At 40.2% G+C, this 24,515-nt stretch overlaps 3 protein-coding genes and 1 non-coding gene across 4 annotated transcripts; 3 read left to right on the forward strand and 1 right to left on the reverse strand.

The window, feature by feature from the left end:
* The first annotated feature begins 11,886 nt into the window (after window positions 1-11,886).
* LOC122016524 (probable LRR receptor-like serine/threonine-protein kinase At1g14390) lies at window positions 11,887-15,372 on the forward strand. The gene is made up of 7 exons (XM_042573850.1): window positions 11,887-13,349; window positions 13,442-13,575; window positions 14,009-14,252; window positions 14,333-14,544; window positions 14,629-14,681; window positions 14,791-14,911; window positions 14,991-15,372. Exons 1-7 carry the CDS (start codon window positions 12,137-12,139, stop codon window positions 15,222-15,224), a joined length of 2,211 nt encoding a protein of 736 aa, XP_042429784.1. The 5' UTR covers window positions 11,887-12,136; the 3' UTR covers window positions 15,225-15,372.
* Window positions 15,373-15,382: 10 nt separating this feature from the next.
* Window positions 15,383-17,068, reverse strand: LOC122016526 (cis-prenyltransferase 4, chloroplastic-like). The gene is made up of 3 exons (XM_042573851.1): window positions 16,571-17,068; window positions 16,424-16,491; window positions 15,383-15,996 (listed from the first exon to the last, which is right to left on the reverse strand). Exons 1-3 carry the CDS (start codon window positions 17,021-17,023, stop codon window positions 15,549-15,551), a joined length of 969 nt encoding a protein of 322 aa, XP_042429785.1. The 5' UTR covers window positions 17,024-17,068; the 3' UTR covers window positions 15,383-15,548.
* An 898-nt stretch (window positions 17,069-17,966) lies between these two features.
* Window positions 17,967-18,037, forward strand: TRNAG-GCC. Its single transcript has one exon. It is a non-coding gene; the product is annotated as a tRNA-Gly (tRNA).
* A 164-nt stretch (window positions 18,038-18,201) lies between these two features.
* LOC122016321 (FRIGIDA-like protein 4b) lies at window positions 18,202-22,568 on the forward strand. Its single transcript, XM_042573572.1, has 3 exons — window positions 18,202-19,119; window positions 21,405-21,580; window positions 21,717-22,568. The coding sequence occupies exons 1-3, from the start codon at window positions 18,255-18,257 to the stop codon at window positions 22,233-22,235; spliced, it is 1,560 nt and encodes a 519-aa protein (XP_042429506.1). The 5' UTR covers window positions 18,202-18,254; the 3' UTR covers window positions 22,236-22,568.
* The last annotated feature ends 1,947 nt before the right edge of the window (window positions 22,569-24,515 follow it).

Below are 24,515 nucleotides of genomic sequence, written 5' to 3' on the forward strand. Positions count from 1 at the left end.
TTTTAGACTTTCGAAAACAGTTTTGGCCTTAGACTAGTTTTGAATCCTTAGAAAGCATGTACCCATAGGCTTAGTTCTTGAGCATCTCACCAACATCTTAGGTTTACCTTGCTTGTGTTTGATAAACATAGAAAGGGGTGAGATGCATAGGCCAACTGTCTGGACTTAAGATGCTTATTTCAGTGCATCAACATAAGTTTGGACGTTAAATACAATTCAGATATTAATCAGATTAAAGTTCATCAGTCAAGTCAAACACTGACTGATTATAATTTCCTTAATCTGACTAACCTAGTGAAAGCTACTATCTTCTGATAGTTAGTTAGTACCTAATTGGTTAGACAGCTGGTTAGAGTTAAGTATCAATTTCAGGGGGAGAAATAAAACTACTTTAGTTTTCCAAATTGAATTTTAAACTTAATTTTGAAAATCAAAGTTTAAAAACAACTTGTTTAAAATTGTGAAATTCTTTTACCTCACAAACTTTTTATCCATTTTTCCTAGTCTTTGAAAATTGACCTTTTCAAGTATTTTAAACCATGGTTTTAACACTTTTACACTTTGAAAATTTGATTTTAGAAAACAAATTTTACAAACACATTCTAAAAATATGATCTTAATTTCAAAGCTAAATTTTACAAACTAAGCTTCTCAAAATCATTTTCTTTGATTTTGAAAATTGAATCTTTTACAAACTTAGTGTTGAAAAATAAATCAGTTTTGAAAAATATATTTTCTCAAACTTGTTTTGGAAATTTGGTTTGAAACATTAGACCTTATACACTTATGATTGAAAATTAGATAATCTACACTTAGCAAATTTTCAAAAACTAAAGAACAAATGCGTTAAACAAGTTTTTTTAAGCTCCCCCAAAGTCAAATTGATTTTTCTTGGATTTAAAGAGTGTACTTTTATCCTTGAATTTTGAACCAAACTCAGTTATTTTTCATGATTAGGTAACTTAAACACTATGCTTATTTACCCTTGTTCTTTTTTGATGAATGTCAAAGGGAGAGGAGGGTTAGGTGGTTAAGTTAGCTAAACCAATTTGAAAACTCAAACTAACTTTAAAACCACACAAATGCATGTTGTTTCGTACATATGCTTTCACTAACTTAACCAGGTTGTCATTCCATCAAAAAGGGGGAGATTGTTGGTGCGGGTAGCATTAACGGTCTAACCCAGGTTTTGATGAATGACAAATGGGTTAAGTTAGTTGTGTTGTTGTCTGACACTTTTATCAAGTGTGCAGGAAAAGTCCAGCTAGGTCGACGGGCTAACCGGATAGCTGGCGAGAAGTCCAAGCGGGTCGACGGGCTGACCGGACGCTTGGCGAGAAGTCCAGCTAGGTCGACGGGCTGACTGGATAGCTGGCGAGAAGTCCAAGCGGGTCGACGGGCTGACCGGACGCTTGGCAGACCGGACGTCTGGCAGGTAAGTGAGGTAAGTCACTGGAGGGGAGTGACTGCGAGGACGCGTTCCCGGGAAGGGAACATTAGGCGTCGATCCGGCTTAGATCCATTTCGGATATCTAAGTCGAGATCGTGACTAGATTCCGGTCTCGGAAAGACGGAATCTAAGTCATACTCTGGATGCTAATTTTTATTACTGAGTGTACCTGTAAAAATGTGCTAACAAACTGTGCTGCAGGGTTTATTTGCCTCGGACTAACACTGTATTGCAGGTAGGAAACAGTGGGGGTCCGGGCGCCCGGAATGGCTCCGGGCGCTCGGAGGCAAATTTTATCCCCAGGACGACGTTGACACTTGGAGCATGCTGGTTGGGAGTGCTACGTCACATTCCAGGCGCCCGGAGCAGCATATAAAAGAAGCCCCAGGCAGGAGCTTCAATATACAAGTCTTCTGAGAACTCTGAGTCCAATCACTCTGCTGCTCTGCGCTCCAACAACGTTCACAAAGCTCCGATGACTCACTCCGGCTCTCTTTTTAATTCATTGTTTGTCGGTTAGCTTTGTTTTCTTTCTTTTTCATTAGCAATATTTGTACGTAAATTGTAATTATCCGAATTGCTAGTGAATTGCCCAACGAAAGTACTCAAGGAGTACGGGCCTTCGAGTAGGAGTCGTCACAGGCTCCGAACGAAGTAAAAATCAACAGTGTCATCTCTTTACTTCTTTACTTTTCCGCTGCGTTTTAACTCGAGATTTTCGAATCGATATTCACCCCCCCCTCTATCGAATCTAACGGTCTTACACACACAACGTCCGAGGTTAGAAGAGGAATACGGTAGAAGATCAAGAGGTCTTTCTAGAAGGTATAACTAGTAATTTTTCTTTCCGCATCATGCTAGTTATTTATGGAAATAATACCAAATACAAGAGGCTTACGATTCTAGTATTTCGAATATGTTTTTCGAAGTTGTGTTCTTTTGTTTTATTTTTTCCTTGTGATTTGATTGTTCTTTTCGGTTAACCTAAAGTTATTTTAGGAAATTAAATATTAGATTTCTATAAAAGGTTTTGTCTAGTCGGTGGTGGTTGCTCCCATATCCAAGAAGGTCATGTGCCTCACCACGTCAGTACTGGGAACCAATTATGGAAATTAATATTTAATGGAATTAATAACTTAAGGCGATTTGGGTCGAACGTGTTAAGTTCCGCAGGAGATCCAAGTCAAAACCTAAAAGAACAAATAGATTAAGTTTTGGATCAAACGTGTTAAGTTCCGCAGGCGATCCAAAATTTAATTTAAAAGAACACATGGTAGCTAGGAAAAGGTTCAGACCTTTGTACAAAATTTTTGTACAGTGGAACCTCTAGGTTTTCCGAGTAGCAACCAACACCCCCCCCCCCCCCCCCCTTTAATTAAATTATTAAAAGTACAAATGAGAATTTATTCAAAGCAAAAAGAAAAAAAAAACCTTGAAAAATGATATACGCATGCTTAAGGAAAAATTAGAATCCATGCCTATTAGGGATAATGATATGCATGCTTCTTCTACTAATTCGAATGATTCATGTTTAGAAGAAGAAAATAGAAAATTGAGGGAAAAGGTAGAATACCTTATCAATGCCCTTAGAAAATTTGAAATTAGATCCAAAACATTAAATATGATCATTGGGAGTCAAAGGGCAAGTTTTAAGAAAAATGGATTAGGAAACAATGAACCCAATAATGAAAAGACCTATCATTGTCTACTTGCTAGGGGGTAATAAAAAACAAAGACCATAGATAGGAGATGGATCCCCAAGGAGCATTTGGTTAACCCAATTAAGAAGAATTTCTATTGGGTGTCAAAGTTAATCCTCAAGGGTTAGAAGATTTTGGGTTAGTCAACCATTGAAATCATAATTCAAATATTTAAAAAATGGTTGACTTGAGACCTTAAGGGGGAGCGCTTAGCCTTGATAGAAATTCATTATAAAGAGGGCTAAGTAAAGGTTACCTTTATTTTATCTCACAATGACTTGCATTATTTTCTAAACATAGATGTGAGATGATAAGATGATGCAAATAATTTACTTATGCATATGCCATTTTGATGAATTATGAAATATATCAATTTTAGTGATCATAGGTCAACTATGAGGAAAATAAATGTTTAATTAATGAACATCTTGCCCACATATCATAGTTGGACATTTTAAATATTTTGAAAATAATTCTATGTTTTACTTACTATGGTATAGTTATTTTGAAACATATAAATTCAAAATAAGTTTTCAAATTGATACAAACTTGAGTGATTTTCAAGGCATTTGAGTTTTTATCAAAACTTCAAAAATATGATGAATTTTCATGGAAACATATTTTTCCTTGTTAAAGATCATTATAAGAAATATGTGATCAAAATTTCATGATTTTTCAAATTTTCTGGAATTTGCTATGTATTTATGAATTTGGCTTCAAAAGACTGAAATTTAGAATCAGTTTGTACCAGTCGACTGGTGCAGATACCAGTCGATTGGTACATGTTTTCCAGCATTTTTAGATGTTGGTTGTGGTTCGTTTAGTCTACATTTGATGCCATGGTATGCATGATTTTTTGGTACAATCTTTTTGCTGGTGTCAAAGGGGAAGAAATGGGTAGGTTTAAGTTAGAAACCTACTTATGTGCAAAACTTGAAAATTAAGATTGAGAGCATATGTTAAGGGGGAGCTTGGGATTTATGCTTCATGTTTACATTTATGCTGATAATTTTTAAGTTGTTTTTATGTCTAACTTAAACATATTGTCACACATAAAAAATGGGGAGATTGTTGGTGCAATCACCTATGAATGATCGGGATTTGATCATTGTTTTGATGTATGTGTCAAAGAGTTTAAGTTATGTTTCATATTAGTTTGATATGTGTTTGAGTCATGCAGAACTTGGTGAAACACACATGAGGAGCTTGGTGCGGCTAAGCTTGGGAAGCTCATCCTATGGCTCGGGTCCATGAGATCGGTGAAGGATGGTGCATCCGAGGGACTGGGTACGAGGAGCAATGGAGTGAAGCCAAACGAAGTGGACTTCAAGGCAACGTGAAGGATGGCACAGAGAGGAGCCGCGGGCTCGGGTGCATCTGAGGGACAAAGGCCGAGGAAGAGAAATTCAAGGGCGACTTCGGAGAGGATGAGTGTGAGTGTGTAACCGGGATCAGTCGACTGCTAGAAGTGATAGTCAACTGGTCCAGTCGACTATGTAGTCGACTGGAAGGGACCAGAAGTATTATGTTCCCTCAGCTAGCAGTGACCAGTTGACTGGTAAGTAACAATTGGCAAACCGTGTTGATACAATCGACCTAGGATTAATTGGGACGATCATTGTTTTTGATGTGTGTGTCAAAGAGTTTAAGTTATGTTTTATAGTGGTTCTAATATATACTTAAGGTGTGCAGGACTTAGTAAATTACACAAGCTTGGAAAGTCTCATCTTATCGCTCAGGTCCTTAAAGATTGGTGAAGGATAGTGCATCTGAGGGACCACGGACAAGGAGCAACGGAGTGAAGGGAAGTGAACCTCGAGGCAAACATGAAGGATGGCACGAAGAAGAGCTGCATGCTTGAGTGCATCTGAGGGATAAAGGCTGAGGAGGAAGACTTCAAGAGCAACTCCGAAGAGGATGAGTGAGAATGTGTACATTGACACCAGTCGGCTGATACAGTTGACTGGGAGTGAACAGAATGGTTCTGTTCACTCAGCTCGCAAGCACCAGTCGACTGCATGTTTTAGCAGTCGACTGGTATAATACCGTTGAGATGATGACACACAAAATCCACACAGATTTGAAAGGGCACAGTAGCTGTTGTGTGCTACCAGTTGACTGCATGTTTCATCAGTCGACTGGTATCGGGATTTTCAGTAACCTGTATATAAGGTTAGAAGCTTGGAGAGACAAACTCAACTTATTCAAAATTATTGTTTAACCTCTCCAAGTGACCTTCAAGACTTGATACTCTCATTCTCTTCTTCCTAAGCTCATTTTTAATCTTGTGAGAGGAAGAGATAATCTTGTAAAGGTTTCTCCACCTTCGTTCTTGCATTGAAAAGGAGAAGATCATAGTAAAGCTTGATTGAGTGTGTGCGTGCCTTGGATTAGTCGCCTCAAGGAGGTGGAGACCAAGTAAATTGAGGAGTTAGCCATGTTTTCTTATTGTTTTTCAATTTCATTTCTTTTTGTGTGCTTCCGCTAACAAATTGTAGGTAACAAATCAAAGAAAGGTTATTCACCCCTCCTTTAGCCATACGCAAGGATCCTATCAAACCGTTGGCATTGCAAAGTAGCTGTTGGCTACTTCCTGTTGGTGCAACCTTAGGTCAAGGTTGACCCGACTCGAGTTGACCTGACTCGAGTTGTATTTTGATATTTGACGAGAACATGATGGGAGATTGTTGGTGCAACCTGGTTGACCTGACTCGAGTTGACCTGACTCAAGTTGTATCTTGATGTTTGACAAGAACAGAAACTTGGGAGGTTGTGGGTGCAACCCTTGTCAAGGTTGACCTGGTTGACCCGAGGTGAGTTGACTTGGCACGGAAAAGTCCAAGCAGGGAGCTTGGCACGGGAGAAAGTCCAAGTATGGAGACTTGGCACAGAGAAGTCCAAGTATGGGAACTTGGCAAGTGGAAGTCGGAGAGGGCTCGGTAGCTCGTTCTCCGGACTAGGTCAGAGAGGGCTCGGTAGCTCGTTCTCCGGACTATGTCAGAGAGGGCTCGGTAGCTCGTTCTCCGGACTGTGATCAGAGAGGGCTCGGTAGCTCGTTCTCTGGATCAGATGGAGTCGGAGAGGGCTCAGTAGCTCGTTCTCAGGACTAGGTCAGAGAGGGCTCGGTAGGTCGTTCTCTAGATCAGGAAGGCAGATTGGAAATCCTGGTGAGTGAAGCCAGGTGAAAACCCTAGTGAGTGAAGCTAGGTGAAAGTGAAAGTCCTGGTGAGTGAAGCCAGGCAGATGGAAAGTCCTGGTGAGTGAAGCTAGGCAGACTGAAAAGTCCTGGTGAGTGAAGCCAGGCAGATTGGAAATCCTGGTGAGTGAAGCCAGGTGAAAACCCTAGTGAGTGAAGCTAGGTGAAAGTGAAAGTCCTGGTGAGTGAAGCCAGGCAAGGGAAAGTCCTGGTGAGTGAAGCCAGGCAGTTGGGAAGTCCTGGTGAGTGAAGCCGGGCAAGGAAAAATCCAGATGGATCAAGGCTGATCGGACATCTGGTGTTGTGAAGGTCAAGTAGGTTAAGGGAGTGACCGGATACTTGGCACGAAGAGAAAAGTCTAAGTGGGTCAAAGGGATTGACCGGACACTTGGTAGGGAGTCTTAGCAGGTCAAGGAAGTGACCAGATGCTAAGCATGAGATACCAATAGGTCAAGGTTGACCGGATATTGGTTTGGAAGGCGTGGGACTTGGTTTGGGCAAAAACCAAGACCTGGATCAGTCTGGAGATCGATCAGAAAGCGAACAGAAGGCAAAGAGAAAAGGAGGGGATCGGTCTGTAGACCGATCCACATGCACCCTGATCAGTCCACAGACCGATCAGGAGACGATCAGAGAGTTGGGTGTTCTCTGTGAAGAGTGCTGATCGGTCTGGGGACCGATCAGCATAGGTCCTGATCGGTCCCCAAGACCGATCAGGGAGGCCTTGGACCGATCAAGGTGGAGCCTGATCGGTCCAGGTATAGCCGTTATGAGTGACAACGGCTATCTCCGTCTTCTTCACTGTCTTCTTTGCAGTGCAGGTTATAAAAGGAGTTCAAGGGCTTCTACAGTGGCTGCTTCTCTTCTTCTTCCTACTCCTGACTGTGATCGAGCTTTGCTGAGCTCTTAGCTTACTGAGCTTCGTGTGAGCTCCTTCTTGAAGCTTCGGGTGAGCTTTCCTCGACTGATCAGCTGCTGCTGTGAGTTTCCTGAAGTTGCTGCTTCGGATTCCAGTCGACAAGAACAGTAGGCAAGCTTTGTTTTGTACATTCATATTGTCTTCTGTTTTGTGCTGTATTTTTGTACACCTTTCTTGCTGTTGCAAGAAGTTTCTGTGGCGAGGTTTCTCCACCCAGAAGGAGTGTTCTTATTAGTCGATTTTCCGGGGACTCATCCACCGACGGATTGATAGGCTTCGTCCACCTTACGGGCACGCCGAGGAGTAGGAGTTTCATCTCCGAACCTCGTTACATCGACGAGTTTGAGGTTTGCTATTCTCCGTTGTCGTTTCTATTGTTTATTTCCGCTGCGCTAACCTTGATTTGTAGAAAGAAACGAACGATTTGGGGCGGCTATTCACACCCCCCCTCTCTAGCCGCGTCCATCGATCCTAACACTTCCAACGGTAGCACCAGTCGACTGATGGAAGTGACAGTCGACTGATGGAAGTGACAGTCGACTGGCACCGAGATGAGCTGATATGATGATAAACTCTCTCCTCTTATTTATAGGAAGCTTTGGGACATGAAGGAGGTTACTGATACTTGTTGAAGAACTCCTTAGTCATTGCTCAAAGCTTCCAAAGCCTACTCTCTTCCTCCCATGCCTAAACTTCATCTTGTAAAGAGGAAGAGATCTTTTATGAGAGGTTTGCTCTACCGAGAAGGAGAAAGCTTTAGCTGAAGATTATCGGGGACTGATCCATCGAAGGATCAGGGGTTCGTCCACCTCAAGGATACACCGTGGAGTAGGAGCAACTAATGTTCGAACCACGTAAAGAAATCGTGTTAGCGTTTGTGTTCTTACTTATTGCTTTCATTGTTTTAGTTTTTGTATTTTCACTTGCGCACTAATCGTGTATAGAAGAAAGGGAATTGGGGGTGACCTAGCTATCCAACCCCACTTTCTAGCTGACCATCAATTTCCTACAGAAAAACTGCCTCAAGTACGCCAACTGCGTTTAAAGAAAGGTAAACTTCTCAACTTTGTTAGTTCAGAAGTCAATTTAGCTATTATACCCACTAACACTTGGTGGATAGATACTGGTACTACTACTCACTTAAGTGTCACTATGTAGGGTTGCCTCATGAGCCGACTTCTTCTTGATAGTGAAAGATACATCTATACAGTAAATGAAAAGAAGGTTAAAGTCGAGTCGATTGGTGTTTTTAGGCTTTGTTTAAGAACCAATATTTTTTTAGATTTAGAAAATACATTTATTGTACCGTCTTTTCAACAAAATTTAATTTCAATTTCCTGTTTGAACAAATTATGTTATTCTTGTTCATTTATAAATGAAATTTTCAGTATTTTCTTTAATTCAATGTTGGTTGGCAATGATTCCTTGGTTCATAAGCTTTATAAATTGAACACCTTTACTCCTACGGTTGCCAAGGTAATAATGTATAGTATAGGTACAAAACACAAATTGACTTACGAGAATTCTTCCATGTTGTGGCATAGACGTTTAGGACATATATCCAAACAACGCATCGAAAGATTAATGTCACATGGAATTATCAATTCCCTTGACATGTCAGACTTTGATATATGCACAGAGTGTGTTAAAGGGAAGACCACTAACAAAAGGAACAAGGGGGCTAGCCATTGTAGTGACGTTTTGAAGTTAATACATACATACATACATTTGTGGATCATTCCCTAAGGCATCTTGGAATGGACACACATATTTTATTAGCTTCATAGACGACTATTCCAGATTTGACTATCTGTACCTTATTCATGAGAAATCACAATCTTTGGATGTATTTAAAATTTTCAAAGCCGAAGGTGAACTTCAACTAGGTAAGAAAATTAAAGTCATCCGATCCAATAGTGGAGGTGAATATTATGATCGATATGATGGATCAGGTGAATAATGTCTACGATTTTTTACGAACTACCTTGCTGAGTGTAGGATTGTACCTCAATATACCATACCTAGTACACCTAGTCAGAATAGTGTAGTTGAGTATCGCAATCGAACCCTAAAATACATGATAAGAAGTATGATGACTTTTACTTCTCTACCAAAGTCTTTTTGGGGTAAAGCACTCAAGACTGCAGTTTACCTACTCAATAGAGTACCTAATAAGACAGTAACTAAAATCTCATTCAAGATGTGGACTGGTAGAAAGTCTAGCATTAAGCATTTACATGTTTGGTGGTTGTCCAGCTGAAGTTAGGCCTTACAAGCCTAATGAAAGAAAATTGGACTTAAAAATAGTTAACTGTAATTTTGTAGGTTGGAAGAACTCATCTAGTAGAAGTCTGTATTTATTGTTTTATGTTGATTGATAAAGACAAATATTTATTTGATTATTGTATGTACTTAAAGTTCAAAACATTAATAAAAATTTATATGTTGTTTAACACTCAGACTATGATATCATTATTTACTGTTGGCGTTTAGCATTTGGTGTTTGTAAATAAGATATATATTCCTTTTGAAATCATACAGTTTGGATCATGATTTACTATTGCAGTTTATCATAAAGTATTTTGTAAATATAATCTGACATCTTTGAGATCATCTTAGGACCAGTTAAAAATTGACATGTACTAATTATATTTCATGTAATTTTCACTCTACACATCTACATCTTGATTTATGTCATTAATGACATTGGTATTGTGATTATTGTTGGGGTTTGTTACGACCATATACAGTAGTTGTGACCTCTTTAGTCCTATACTAATAAAGTTAATGGATCAAATTATTTACAAGAGTATTCTGTACCATAAAGTTTGATATCAACTAAAGTTTTACTTGTATTCTATATGCAAATCACAAGTAGCTCAAGTGGGAGATTGTTGGTTATTATCTCTAATTAATGGGTTTGCTTATAAGGTATGCATATGAGTACAAATCGAACCCATTAAAGTGATCTAATTTAGGCTTATTGGGTTCGGTTGTTGGATGTAGACCTTGTATGCGTAGAACTTATAGTCTCACATCTATTATCATCTATATAATGCTAATAGATGTTTACTATATATAGGGATCTATAGTCCCGTATCTATTATTATATAGGGGATGATAATAGATGCCTATTATATATATGATTGGTCTCTAAGGATTTAAATAAGAATGTTGACATAGTTTCTTGTTTCCCATCAATAAGTAATTTTATGACATCATCATCCCTTAAGTTACTTGGAAGATCCTTCTTATTTTTTGATTTTCTTCTATTTTTAATGATCTTACAAGATAAAGACATGACTCGTCAATCAAATTTTTTTATTATTTTTTTATATATTTGTTTTTTTATCTCCTGTTTAATTGATTAAATTAGATATTTTTACTTTTATATTTTTTATATATGAGTTTTTTATATTTTAAAATTCGTATGGCTTAGATTTTGATAAGAATTATCACAAACCTCAATTCGGACTGAACTAGGCTGTTGGAGGCTTCTTTGAGGGAATAGATAAGCCACGGATCTACCTGACCACAGGTTCGTCCTTCCGTTGGCAGCATTAATTCCAACGAAGGGTTCTATGGACGCACGCACACCGACGCTGAATGATGTGAGATATGGAAGGGCCACATGAGCCTCATCCACTTTTAATTAATTGCAGGCACAGAGTAAGATGCAGATCATCTTCCTGCCATGCCATCTTCTGCATCGTATTCGTAGGCTCCTCCCATCTTTATATTTATTATTATCTCGGTCATCCTCATTTGTGATGCACCTCCAACTCCTGTTAACCAAGTTTTATTTATTATTATCATTTTTTCCCCTTGATGAATTAGAGGACATTGAGACATCAGCTTCAACTAAATTATACAGTGTAAGGGAGAGATTGCACTTGACTTATTAGGTGATCACAGGACTTTAACGTGTCTATGCTTTGTCTCTGTGTGTGTGTTTTGGAGAGTGAGCCATCTGAACTATAGCACTGGCGCATTAATAAGACTACGCATTAAATAGGGAAGACTTAGCCTTCCACTTGCCTATTGATTGCATGTCTTAGTTTTTGACATTTGTTTATTTACCCCTTTGATGACATTTGGTGATGAAAGGCCTAGTTAACTGTTTAGTCTTGTACTAAACACGTGGGTTAACTGCGGATTATATTCGATCTCAGTATCTAATGGACCCACATCGTAATGGTCATCGCAATCCAAGTCATCGCGTTGACAATTAGATTCCGGTTACGAGCAATGGACCGTTCCGTTCTCGAAATTTTAAATTTTATTCTATATATAACCAAAGCCACAATAGTTTGGCACGAGATTTTGGCTCCATCTCATTCGGTCTATCTCCACTCCACAAAGTTAGGCAAAATCCACGTCTCCATGTGACTTTGACCGGATCGACAAGCCAAACATCTCCACTTCACTTTCTTAGTAAGAATTCAATGGCTTGGAGTCGGCCGATGTCACCGAGTCATGCCGAACTTTTTAACCACATGACGCATCGTCAACCTCAAGACATTAGATTCATGCAGTGTTTGAAGCCGCCGGACATTAAATTTCATATCAAGTGTCAGTTACTTTCTCCTCTTTACTCTTCTAACAACTCAATTTTAAATACGCCCGGATAATTTCGCTAAGCAAATTAAAATAGTTCTAGATTACAAAATCATAAATGAACACCGTCCGCAGTTCGCCAATCGCCACCTCCTATCCTTCTCCACGCGCAGTCGTCTCACCTTCCGTTATAACACCACCTTGCATGCAAGCGCCTGCTCTCCTTCTTCCTTCTTCCTTCTTCCATGTTCCAGTGTTCCAAAAGAATTAGCTAAAGCAAGGGAGTTGCAGAACAAGCGGAAGATTTCTTAAAGATGGGATTTTTAAGTACTGTCGTTCCCTTCGCCGTCGCCGCTCTGTTCTTCTTCCTTCTCTCCCTCCGCTCGTCGGCGCAGCCGCTCTCCCGCTCCCAATCCAAGACCCTGCTTCGCCTCCCACGCCTACTCGAGTACCCTCCGGTTCTTGCCGGATGGTCTAACTCCACTGCCTTCTGCTACATCCTTCCCACTCCTTCCCTCTCCGTCTCCTGCGACGCCGGCCGCGTCACCGGGCTCTCCGTCGTCGGCGGCGCCTCCGGTCCACTCTCGCCAGCCTTCTCCTCCGACTCGCTCTTCACAACACTCTCCCGGCTCCCCGACCTTACTTACCTCTCCCTCGTCTCCCTCGGCCTCTGCGGGCCCCTCCCCGCCAAGGTGGATCGCCTCGCCTCGCTCCAAGTCCTCAACTTGAGCTCCAATTACTTCTCGGGGGCGATCCCGCCGGAGCTCTCCAGGGTTTTCACCCTCCAAAATCTGATTTTGAGCTGGAATTTGTTCAACGGGACGGTTCCTGACCTCCATCCTCTGTCGGCGATCCTCGAATTAGACTTGTCGGGGAATAACCTAGGGCAAGAATTTCCCTCTCTCAGCAGTAGTCTCGTCACTCTGTCCCTCAGAAACAACTCCTTTGCTGACAAAATCCCAGCCAACCTCGCTTCCTTCGACCAGCTCCGGAGGCTGGATTTGTCTTTCAACGAGCTCCATGGGTTGGTTCCTGCATTCCTGTTCTTACTTCCATCAATGCAGTACCTCGACCTGTCGGAGAACCGACTCACTGGCGAAGTGCCGGCGAACTCTTCATGCAGTATTAACCTTTCCTACGTCGACATCTCCAACAATCTCATCGTCGGGCGCTTGCCTTCGTGCATCCAATCTAATTCCTCGAACCGGGTAGTGCTGAGCTCGGGGAACTGCTTGAGTGCGGTGGATTTGGGTTTCCAACATCCAAATACTTACTGTAATCAAGGTGCTCTGGCCGCGGTCTTGCCTTCAGCAAACAAGATCAGCGGATCAAAGAGCAATCTTGGACTCATATTTGGAATTGTTGGGGGAGCCATTTGTGGTGCTGTGCTTGTTGGACTGCTAGGTTTCTTGATCTTTAGGAAGATGAGAAGTGCAAAGGATGAAGAAGACACTCGCAACATCTTCGAGAAAACCAATGTGGGGAAATCTTTTGTTCATGTGGCTCCAAGAAGCCCTCTTGATGCAAGTGAGAAAGATAGACATGGCTTCTTCTTGAAAATATAGTACTATATTTAGTCCTATCGAGAAATTGGTGATTTTGTTTTTGATCATCTGCAGGACATATGTCTCCGACGGTGATGATAGGGACTCTTGGCCTAGAACCGTATCAGATTTTCAGTATTGAGGATCTTGAAGAAGCAACCAATAGTTTCGATCCATCAAACTTGATTGAAGATGGTGCTCAAGGGCAGGTATTCTGACATTTTAGGTGACCAAATTTGTTTCTTGTGCTGGTTTTTCTATTCTTCTTTTTTTGTATTATTTTTTATTTAAAATGAATGAAACAAGTAATTATCAACATAAGGATAGAAAGGGCTGAACACTAGTAATCTTCTATAGACAAAATTTCCATCTACCTTGCAATATTTATGCGTCAAGTAACGTTTTCTGTGATTTTCATTCTCAAGTAATTAGGACAGTTTCAATATTTTGGCTATATGAAAATTTCATAAGAAACACGAACCTTACAAGTCCATGCACAGTACCATCGTCAACGTTCCCTACTATACAACACTAAAAATCAGTGACGTTGTTAATGATGGCAGGATACTTATTATCACTTTAAATTGCTATTGCCTATTCGGGCGAGCTATCTAGCTAACTTTTGTTTGCCTGTATTCTAAGGCTTATAAAGGATGGATTCGCGACGGTTCATCAGTGATCATCAGATGTTTGAGATTGAACCACAAATTGTCACGTCAAAGCCTTCTTCAGTACATGGATATCGTTTCAAAGCTCAGGCATCGTCATTTGGTCAGCATTATCGGATACTGCGTTGCAAATGACAGCGAGAACACCAACACCATTGATGCTATTTTTCTTGTTTTTGAGCACGTTTCTAATGGAAGTCTGCGGTTTTATCTTGGCGGTAATTGTGAAGATGAACTTTTTTTTTTTTAAGTACGTATGTAACGAAGTATTGGATTGTAACACCTCTTCTTCCTGCAGAATCGAGAAAGACAGAGATTACGATGACATTGTCACAAAGGGTGTCGGCGACTATTGGAGTTGCAAGGGGAATCCAATTCTTACATACGGTCACGGTTCCTGGTATAGTTGGAAATGATCTTAACATAGAGAATATATTGTTGGATCAAACTTTCACTGCGAAGATAAGCAATTACAACCTTCCAACACTTGCCAATTTCAGAAGCAACAAGGTAACGTGCTGCCTCATTTAATGAAAAATAAGTGAATATGTTCCCTGTTTTGATTGCGTTTGGTTGTTGTCTTGGATCTATCAGTTAGGTTCTCGAAGCCCTTTAACTATTTTTGCACACAAGGAAGATCTAGGAAGGTAATATATTATATCCTATCAGTGATCCCAGGAATGTTTAAGCAAAAATAAGCCCATGTTTTAGATGCGATCATTTTCTAGTAAATTTTGCGTCTTGTTTGTCTTTCAGCATTGACAGTGTTGTGAACGGTGAAAAAGAAGATATTTATCAATTCGGTCTCATTCTTCTAGAGATTGTCACAGGGAAACCTCCAGGGTCCAATGCTCAGCTTGATTCTCTCAGGGCTAAGGTACATAAAATTCTCCTCTATGAGCTGAATTGGCATGGAGATTTTGATCTACAAGTGAAAAATATTACTGCTTTTGCAGCTAGAGAAGAGTTTGGTAGATAAGCCAGCAAGCTTGAAGGGATTCACTGACATGGCGATTCGTGGAAGTTCTTCGGTCGACTCCTTGAGCAGAGTAGTTGAAGTATCTCTCAACTGTCTATCAAAAGATCCCAAGCAGCGCCCTTGCATTGACGATGTTATCTGGAATCTGCAATACTCTGTGCAAGTTCAGGATGATTGGGATAGTAATGAAAGCTTTAACGTCCAGATCTAGTTCTTGACTTTCTTTCCCATCTCCTATGATGGTAATAAATCATGTAAACATGTGCTATTCAAAAAGTCACAGTGCTACGATATTTCTGTATATTAATGTAGCCATTCTTGTGTAAGACAATACAATAAGGTAAATTTCTTGTTTGTTATATAGCATCCAGTAGCGTGGCCCTATAACAAAATTCTTAGTAGAAGTTCACTACTAATTATTTAAATACATGTATAACTCTACTGCTGATCTATTTGTATTACAGCTGTTCATTCTGATCAGCAAGTTTTACAAAGATTGATACAAGTCCTTGCCACCATCATTCAGTATTCTTCCCTATATTCGTTGGCCAAATCGTCTCTGCCTCGTTTGGTAAGAGGCTAAGGCTTCAACATAGTTCGCCTCCTTAAAGTCTGGCCAATATGTATCCGTGAAGAATAGCTCACTGTATGCAGATTGCCACAACAAGAAGTTGCTCAGCCGGAGCTCGCCACTTGTTCGGATGAGTAGGTCAGGGTACGGAAACTCAAGAATGCGGTTTGTCTCAAGCTCTTGTGCGACAAGTGACTCTGTGATGTCTTCAGGCTCAACCAAACCATGTTTTACCTTCTCTGCGATGCTTTTGCAGGCTTGTGTTATGTCCCTTCGCCCACTGTAACTGATTGCCACACTTAAATCAAGCTTTGTGTTGTTCTTAGTCGCCTCTATTATTTCTTTGCTTAGATTCTGTAGAGATTTTGGGAGTTCTGTGGAGTCGCCAATTAAGCATATCCGAACTCCGTCCCTGTCGATAACCAAACACAAAATAGATTATTCTTTACTTGCTGTTTCTACAAATTAGTTGTCAAAAATTTCCGGTGCAACACTCTTATGGATCGGATAAGAAGTTTCTGTAGGAAAGATCTATACAAGGATCACAGTGGCAGAAATCTAAGTTTACAGAAAAAAGACACATATGTAAGAAGGTAATTTGAAGAACTTGAGCATGGTAAAGAAGATTCTCTCAATTGAAACATGAGCAAGAAAGATAGTCCTCTTATTATACGAAACGGGCAGTAATTTTTTTGATCAGCTACCAGGAAACAGGAAATTCAAGTTTCAGCATGTGTCACTCGTTTGTTTTAAATGACATAAATGTTGAGCATAAGGAATATGCCACTGTTGACATGAAACTTTCATGCATGACGTTAAAAGAGCATTAAAATGCTCACTTCGTGAGTTCAAGAATGTCCTCCTTCAGCACTCTCTCGAACAGCATCATCAGGAAATCAACCTCCACCTGTTGTACGAAATGCCAGAACGAGATTTTAGCCAAGAACCATCAGGAGATTAGATAGCCAAAGCAGGAAAGGACGGACCTTGGGGCGACGCCAGTTCTCGGTGGAGAAGGCGAATACGGTGAGCCCCCGAATCCCCCACTTGTGGGAGTGCTCGACGACCTTCTTCAGGGCGCGGTAGCCGGCCTCGTGCCCCAGCGTCGACGGCAACCCCCTCGCCCTCGCCCACCTCGAGTTCCCGTCCATTATGATAGCCACGTGGCTAGGAAGCAACTCCCGCCGCAGGGGCGACGGAAGCGACAAAGCTGCTCCTTGCTCCGCCTCATCCACAAGCGTCGCGGCAGGTGAGTTTTCCGGGAGCGACCGAGCGACGGGGGGAAGAGAGGAGATCAGTGAAGGAGAGGCGCGAGGGCGGCAGGGAAGAACAGAAGCGGATGAGTCGTTCCATGTAATTCCTCTACGAGGAGCACTGGAGAGGAGTGTTTGGTGGTGGTTGAAAGGGGAAGTGAGCTGAAGAGAAGAGTAAGAGAGCATTCTAACCTCGCTCGCTTCGTCTCTCTTGGACGTTTCAAATGTTTGGCAATTGCTCCACAATCTTTTAAATATGTATATATATATAGATATTTTATTTCATTTTCCTTCTATAGTGTACATGTAGTTTAATTTCAGACGCCTTTAGAAATTTCTTGTTATTGTTTTGTATGTTTCCTAAATTCAAAGAAGAGGACAAAAAATCGAATTATTGTGGTTAAAAATAGCATTGAGTGCAAAGTTTAAATTCGTCTACTTTTCTTTAATCTCGATTTAATGCAATATATTGTGGTTACAACTTGCAAATTAAATTCTGAGAGATGCATAAGAGTGAAAATATATCGCAATCGAAGACATACAAAGCAGGTACTCCAACTCATTTTCCATGACTGTTTTGTCGCGGTCTTCAATTTCTATCGACTGTCATTGTAGCTTGTGAGCCTGGAGTTCAATTGCCTGTATCCTCCATGATCCATGAATTTTGATCTGGAAAACACGATTAAATAGAGGAATTGATGGACTGGCAATATCTGAAATGATTCGATAATATAGCAGGTTAACTTGAGTAATTTAATAGAGAGATAGATGATAAATTTATTAGTTCGTTGAGTTAATAATTTTAATGTTAGAAATCTTATGTATAATAATATGTTAGATTATTTTAAATACATATAATTAAGTTATATTAATTTGCATAATTTTAGATTTATGTATATGATAAATAAATTATACAATTAAGATGAGATAATTTAAAGAGCTGCCTGGATATTATTTTTTTATTTAATATTTTCAAGTCTGATCTATTTCGATTGCACGTTGCTAGTGGCTATCTCACGTTAGTTCTGTTTTTCCTTGCGTCATTGTCGTTAGTAAAACTAATCCATTCAACTTGGACCCTTCCTGAAAGCTCACAAGTTGATTAATTTGTTAATCAACATCACAACAAGCACCAGTGGTCTAGTGGTAGAATAGTACCCTGCCACGGTACAGACCCGGGTTCGATTCCCGGCTGGTGCAATTTGCATTTTTAAATTTTTTTTTTAATAATTCCTCAACGCGGCTTGGAAAAATAATTTGTAACTTAGTTTTTTGTTTCCCTTTCTGCGAAGAACGCTGTTCGGCCCGCTAATATTTAGGCCCACAAACCGTATTAGTTTTCGTAAATTCCAATATATATTTTTTTTATCATTTTAGCTCTCGCTTCCTCGCTATTGAATCCATCTCTCCCAACGCCATGGCGGCTGAAGCCCTCGCGAGCGATCGAATCAAGAGGCACATCGACGACCTGGAAACGCAGCATTCGCTCCTCGCCAGCTGCATCCTTCTCTGGAAGTCCCTCTCGAACCGCTTGGACGCTCTCCACCAAACTATCACCGGCCGTTCAGAAGCCCTCGACGCCGACCTTCAGTCTCTCGACCCGAGCACCCAACAGGCCGTAGATTCCATCTCCCAACGCGATTTTTCTCTCTGCGACCGCGAGTTCGCCGCCTCCGCCGCCATCCGGGAGCTCCGTGATGCCATCCTTGCTGAGATCGAGCATCCCGCCGCCCGCCGCCCTCCCGACGCGGATACCGACCTCCGCGGTCTCCTCCGTTGGTACGCGCGACGCATGGACTCGGCTGGGTTGTGGCGCTTTGTCGCGTCGCGGCGCAGGACCCTCGGCATGCTCCGGAAAGGGGTAGCCGACGCCGTGGATGATTCGATCGATCCCCCACGGCTTGTGATTGACGCAGTTGAGGACTTCCTGGTCCACCCTATCGAGGATGGTGCAGATCGGAACTGGGTTCTTGGGATGCTGCTCCGTTCGCTGCTTGGTTCCGAGGGGACGAAGGCTCCAGATGTAGCCGAAAGTATCAGGGAGAGGGCAGTGGTCGTGGCGGAGTTGTGGAAGAAAAAGTTTGGCCGGAAGAGTGAGGGAGGAGAAGGGGGAGAAACGATGGGTGGTTCGGAGGCACAAACATTTCTTCAGATAGTGGCAGCATTTGATCTTAGGCCACGTTTTGAGGAGGAATTCTTAATGATGCTGCTCATGGAACATGCTTCCAGAAAAGAAATGGCGAAACTTGCTTCTGCAATAGGATTTAGAGAACAATTGGCAGGTACGCTGGTTATTTATTTATTTGCACAAATGCAAGCGAATATATTCTTGATTCGAGTATATCCTCCCTCATATGCCTGTAGTATTCTCATTCCAAACATAGTTACAGAAACAAAAAAACAAACAATTGAAGGTGACCAAAACCAGCTTGGTAACTCTCAGACTACAAGCTCCCAGCAGCATCATATTAGCAAAGAACCATAGTTTTAAAAACCAGACGTCACGCCTGGCCTGAGTTAGACCTCTGAGAGGCAAATTTCACTCACCATGCTTGATGAATAATAATGTCAAAGAGAAAAGCTATAAAAGCTAACTATCCTCTAGGGAGACACCACAGGTACTATGTGAAAATGTTGATGTTAACTCTTGTGGTTGAAAATATCCAAAACGTGTCTACAAATTACAAAATGAGTGTAAGAAAGAAGTACTTGATGGAAACAAAATAGTATATTCAAAATTTAAGATGGAGTTCAACTCCTCTTAACATCAATTAATATTTCTCATTATTTTTCTTTAATTTCTCTTTCTTAGTTTCACTAATTTTTTTTTTCTCTTTTCTATTCTTATAGGAAATCAATCTCTCTATATATTTATGTCATATAAAGGGGGGCAATCCACAATTCACCCAGCAAATGATGCATCATGTATAGGGTGAATAACTTGCAATCCTCCCAATAAATAATGCATCTTATATGTATAAATGATACAGTCCATTCCACGAGAGATGTATCATATTTAGAAGGAAGAAAAATGTATCTCATGTAAAAAGATGAATGACCAACAATCCATCCATTAAAGAATAGGCTGAAACTCACATAAAGTGTGAATGGACCCAAGGTCCCCTCGGAGAGCAAAGCTGAGGCTCAACAATATAAGTATTATATTGATTGTTCTCTTAGTAGTTACAGATTATGTTCACTAGTTTTAAATTTTTGTGTTAGCCCATGTTAATCAACTAATTGTCAATAATTACCATTGTAGCAAGAGAAAATAGGCAAACAACTAACAGTATCAAACAAGTGCAAGCAATATAAATGGCATGTTTCAAGCAATATAAATGAAGCAAAAGCAAGCAATATAATCACGTGCAAGCAAAAGCAAAAGCACAAGCAAGTGCAAGCAATATAAATGGCATGTTTCAAGCAATTCAAAAACAATTCCCCCATGTAGTAGTAGTAAACATGATATAATCAGGTCAAGTAGGTGAAAGAAATCAGCTTGTTTCTTTTGTCTAATCCCATTATATATATATATATAGAGAGAGAGAGGACTTTGATATGTTGCACATCTTATGCTGCAAACTTCGTAACCACGATGTGTAATTTGTTTTTTTTTTTAACTTAGGGTAGGGTTTAGGATTTAGGGTTTAGGTTAAAGAAAGTGAAAAAAAATTTACACATGGTGTTCACAGGGTGTGCAGCATAAGGCGTGGAACATATATATAGTAATTTTATCCTGCACACTCGCATGGGCGCCTAGCGTGGGTGCCCCTCATAGGTTTGATCCGAGGCGCCTCGATCAAATTTTTCTTTTTAAGCTCCTGGTTGTATATATATAGATATGGCACAACCAGGAGCTTATATATATATAAAAGTTTGTTATGCTGGGCGACACACGTGGGCAACACGCATGGGCGCTTCTCATGTGCGGAGGCACCTCCAATGATCGGAGGCGCCCACGCGCGTCGCGCCGTAGCCCATGTATGTCGCCCGCCATAACAAATCTCTCTCTCTCTCTCTCTCTCTCTCTCTCTACATATATATATGAGATCAATTTAAACCCCACTAATCCTAATAAAAGACCCAACAATTAGACCCACTAAGGTTAAGTTGGATTTGCACCTTGAACTCATTTATCTTAAAATTAAATTAAATTATCTCAAATAATATCACTACCATTAATAAATCACAAATATAGATAATCTAGCATTTGACCTTTTTAAAAATTCCCAGATAATATCAGTACACCTTTAGAAGTATTTGGTCTTTAAATTCCCTCGCCTTAAGATTGAATGATTTAACATGTCTTATATATTTCATTAAATTAGGATTCCTTTTTCTCCTTTTGAAATATAACAGTGAAGGGGCACTATTCTGACGAAGTCATGAAACTCAAAAGAGTGTTTTTAAGTTGGCATGCTCCTGCTAGATAAAATTGGTTTCTGGCCACTTGATTTACTTTCATGATGCATAATTAATGAAAAATTGTGATTATTATTATTAGCATTCTTCTTTTTTCTCTTAGACGTGTTCACTGAAGTCTGAACCTTTGAGTGCTGTAATGCAGTTGTCATTGACAAGTTGATAAACACCAACAAGGAGATTGAAGCTATTTATTTTGTTCATTATTCTGGTTTAAGCAATCATTTCCCCCCTGAATCCCTTCTGAAAGAGTACCACCAAGCCTCTAGGAGAAAAGCCAGTTCCATATCAAAGGATGGAAACAACTCACCTGCTGCTTTGGTATGTTACCCAAATTCCTTATTGAGACTATTGATTTATTGGTATTAGAAAGGTTGAATCTTGTGTCTATTGAGCCATCTTTATTAAGAATTTAATGGTATCATGTTTTAACGAAAGTGATTCAATATTCTTCTAGCGAGAGTCAAACAATCTCGAGATGACTGCCCTCAGATCAATAATCAAGTGTGTGGAGAGTTGCAACCTCGAGGCGAAGTTCAGCACCAGTGAGTTGAAAAGGAGGCTTGCAAAATTGGAGAAAGCCAAGGCAGATAGGAAGAATCCTGCAGTTTCAAAGAAATTTCGGAGCAAGAGACCTGTGCCAATTAGTGGAACAGGAACCGCTCCAACTTTTCCTGCTAAAAAAGCGAGAACTTCAAATGCACCTTTTGCTTCATTTAGTCAGAACTCGGCTGTTGCATCCCATATCCCACCAGCTCATCATGCTTATGGCTTCCCAGGTCAAGGTGGATCTGATAGCCGTGCTTCTGCATCCTATGCTACTTCAGGTCCCAGCCAGATTCCACCCACTGCGGCTCAATGGTATTATATGGATGATGACATTGTTGGACGAGTTCCCTATGGCGGATCTGCCATTAGTTATGGCGGACATGATTACCCATCGGTGACGCTTGGCCAGCCATCATATCCACACTGATCCTCTCTTGTCATGTGTATGCTGACTCACGAGTTACTAAATTACATGAGTCTGTTTACTTACAGTGGTTGTCAGACATGTTACATGGCTGCAGTATTTATGATGTACGAGGTTTGGCCGAAGTGAATGATTTATAATGGCAGAGAAACAAAGGTTCATAAATAGCTTATTGGTATTGCAGTACTAGGCTTTATAAGATTATTTTTTTATTTGTATAATTAGTTTGAAATTGATTTTTTTTTTTGTTGAATTATTCTCACTTAAGTGACAAATATGATATGAATGGGTACCAGTTATGACAGCATTTAAGGACTTGGTTGCACCCGCTTTAAATGTTTGTTAATTGATTTGTTTTGGGTGCAACGGACAATCAATTGTTGAATTAGTTAATTGAATTTTTATTGTCGAAATCAACTGTTTAATTGGTCTACCACTAGGCATGTCTCCTCTGAAACTCAATCAAGGCTCCTGGTGAAATGGATCCTTCAATAGATAATTTTCAAGTCTCAGTTATGGTACACTGTCAATGAAAAGCGGGACTAAAAATATTAATCATTTGGATGAATCTTTCGGTTAAAGGGAATAGATACCTGAATTATCAAAAAAAAAAAAAAAATCTAAAACTCAAGCAGAGTAGATTTAAGTAAGTGAGGCGATTCAAAAATTTAAAACTAATTCTTAACGTTGTTTCTGTATTTCTACGTATATTTTTTTTAAAAAAATAAAATAATATATGATACGACTAATAGGGAAAGGATCAGCTCTAAGGAAAAAAGGGTCCAATAAGCTTAGACAAATGGAGGTTAAAATCCATGAAAGATCATAAAGACGAATAGCTGGCCTAGTAGCCCCCCTCCCCCGTCCACTTGGCGCGGACCAAACTCACTAGGAGCTAAATGCTCGTCTCACCCGATTAGCCTTGTTTTATCGAATAGGTTCTCTGTGAAGCCCACACCCCACGTAGACCGAGCTTGGGATTCAGTTCCCCCTTTTCTTGATTGACCTTATCGATTTGGCATTCTCTCTGTGGATCCTACTCTCGATTTGGATCGGATTTGCTCGGGGCACTATTGCCACTTTCTCGATCGGCCTTGTCGATCGGACAATTTCTCAATATCCTAATATTTTACTCTTGGCCCAAGACCGGCTCACTTAGGACTCAACTCCCTCTCACTACCGATCGCCCCTGCTGGTCGAACAAATTCTCCATGGGTCTCATTCCCAACTTTGATCTTATTTGCTTGGTTCTTTGTTTCCACTCTCACAATCAGCCTTGCCGATCGATCGGACCCTAAAAGAGTCAATGTTGACTTGCTAGGCCACCAAAACTCTGTTTACTTTGAGGATAGCGCTATAACCCAGTTATGCCATATACATAAATAGGCTACATGAGAAATTCATCTTCTAGCTAGCAGCCCAAGAGGCCTCCTGACCCAAAAGCCTAGTTATTGCAATTAATACAATACGTGAGTTTGTCGGATACTTACATCACCTACATGACGATGTGATTGATAAATACGGTATAAGCATAACAATGAGACCGATTGAGTAATTGCAGGATAATGTCTCATTAATGCAGAGATTATGAGAGATATTATAAAAGAGGGTCCTTCTCTATTTGCACAGGTATACACAAGCACACCTATGCATGTTTTTCTCATTGTTGCTGTTTGCTTTGCTTTACGTTATCATCATTCTCACTTGATCATCCGAGTAGCTACGTTAGAAATCTCTTGGCTTGCTTATTGACGATTTCCTTCTCTTCTTAGGAGTTCTCCAATCAATCTACTTATCATATCATCAATGGTCTATCCTCGACAGGATCAATATAATTATAGTAAATATGTAGAATAGTAAACGGCGTTGTCTAAGTGTAATTAATTAATTGAATGAGCAAATCAATTCATTATATTATATTATATTATTTAAATGCGTTAGTATTTGATTGTATCGGACTGAAAAGTACGAACTCTAGGTCCAACTATTATATTTTAATATTCTAAATTTGTTATCCCAATCTTAATCTCACCCAGGGCTCAAATTTAGGCTGCACTTCCCCACTCGACAAATATAATTCATGGCATTAAACTCCTCATAAATCCAATTCCTAATTTTGATTCAAATAGCCATTATTCCTTCCTTAATAGCAAAATTTCGAAAATCTAAAAATTAACGACGTTCATCTTTCTACCATTTCAAACTTTATGCCATTCATGATCCAAATCATTTACCATGATTAGGGTGCATGGAATCTGCAAACAAATCCAGCACGGGAGTGCC

Source organism: Zingiber officinale, chromosome 8B, assembly GCF_018446385.1.
Source record: "Zingiber officinale cultivar Zhangliang chromosome 8B, Zo_v1.1, whole genome shotgun sequence".
In the NCBI taxonomy this organism is placed as follows: domain Eukaryota; kingdom Viridiplantae; phylum Streptophyta; class Magnoliopsida; order Zingiberales; family Zingiberaceae; genus Zingiber; species Zingiber officinale.

Excerpts from the sequence above, each read along its gene's own strand:
- LOC122016321 (XM_042573572.1), top strand. The coding sequence starts at position 18,255 with ATGGCGGCTGAAGCCCTCGCGAGCGATCGAATCAAGAGGCACATCGAC. Across the intron at positions 19,120-21,404 it reads ATTTAGAGAACAATTGGCAG|TTGTCATTGACAAGTTGATA; the intron begins GTACGCTGGTTA and ends GCTGTAATGCAG. Across the intron at positions 21,581-21,716 it reads ACAACTCACCTGCTGCTTTG|CGAGAGTCAAACAATCTCGA; the intron begins GTATGTTACCCA and ends ATATTCTTCTAG.
- LOC122016524 (XM_042573850.1), top strand. The coding sequence starts at position 12,137 with ATGGGATTTTTAAGTACTGTCGTTCCCTTCGCCGTCGCCGCTCTGTTC. Across the intron at positions 14,253-14,332 it reads TCTGCGGTTTTATCTTGGCG|AATCGAGAAAGACAGAGATT; the intron begins GTAATTGTGAAG and ends TTCTTCCTGCAG. Across the intron at positions 14,682-14,790 it reads CACAAGGAAGATCTAGGAAG|CATTGACAGTGTTGTGAACG; the intron begins GTAATATATTAT and ends TTTGTCTTTCAG.
- LOC122016526 (XM_042573851.1), bottom strand. The coding sequence starts at position 17,023 with ATGCTCTCTTACTCTTCTCTTCAGCTCACTTCCCCTTTCAACCACCAC. Across the intron at positions 16,492-16,570 it reads AGAACTGGCGTCGCCCCAAG|GTGGAGGTTGATTTCCTGAT; the intron begins GTCCGTCCTTTC and ends TTCGTACAACAG. Across the intron at positions 15,997-16,423 it reads GACATTCTTGAACTCACGAA|GGACGGAGTTCGGATATGCT; the intron begins GTGAGCATTTTA and ends GGTTATCGACAG.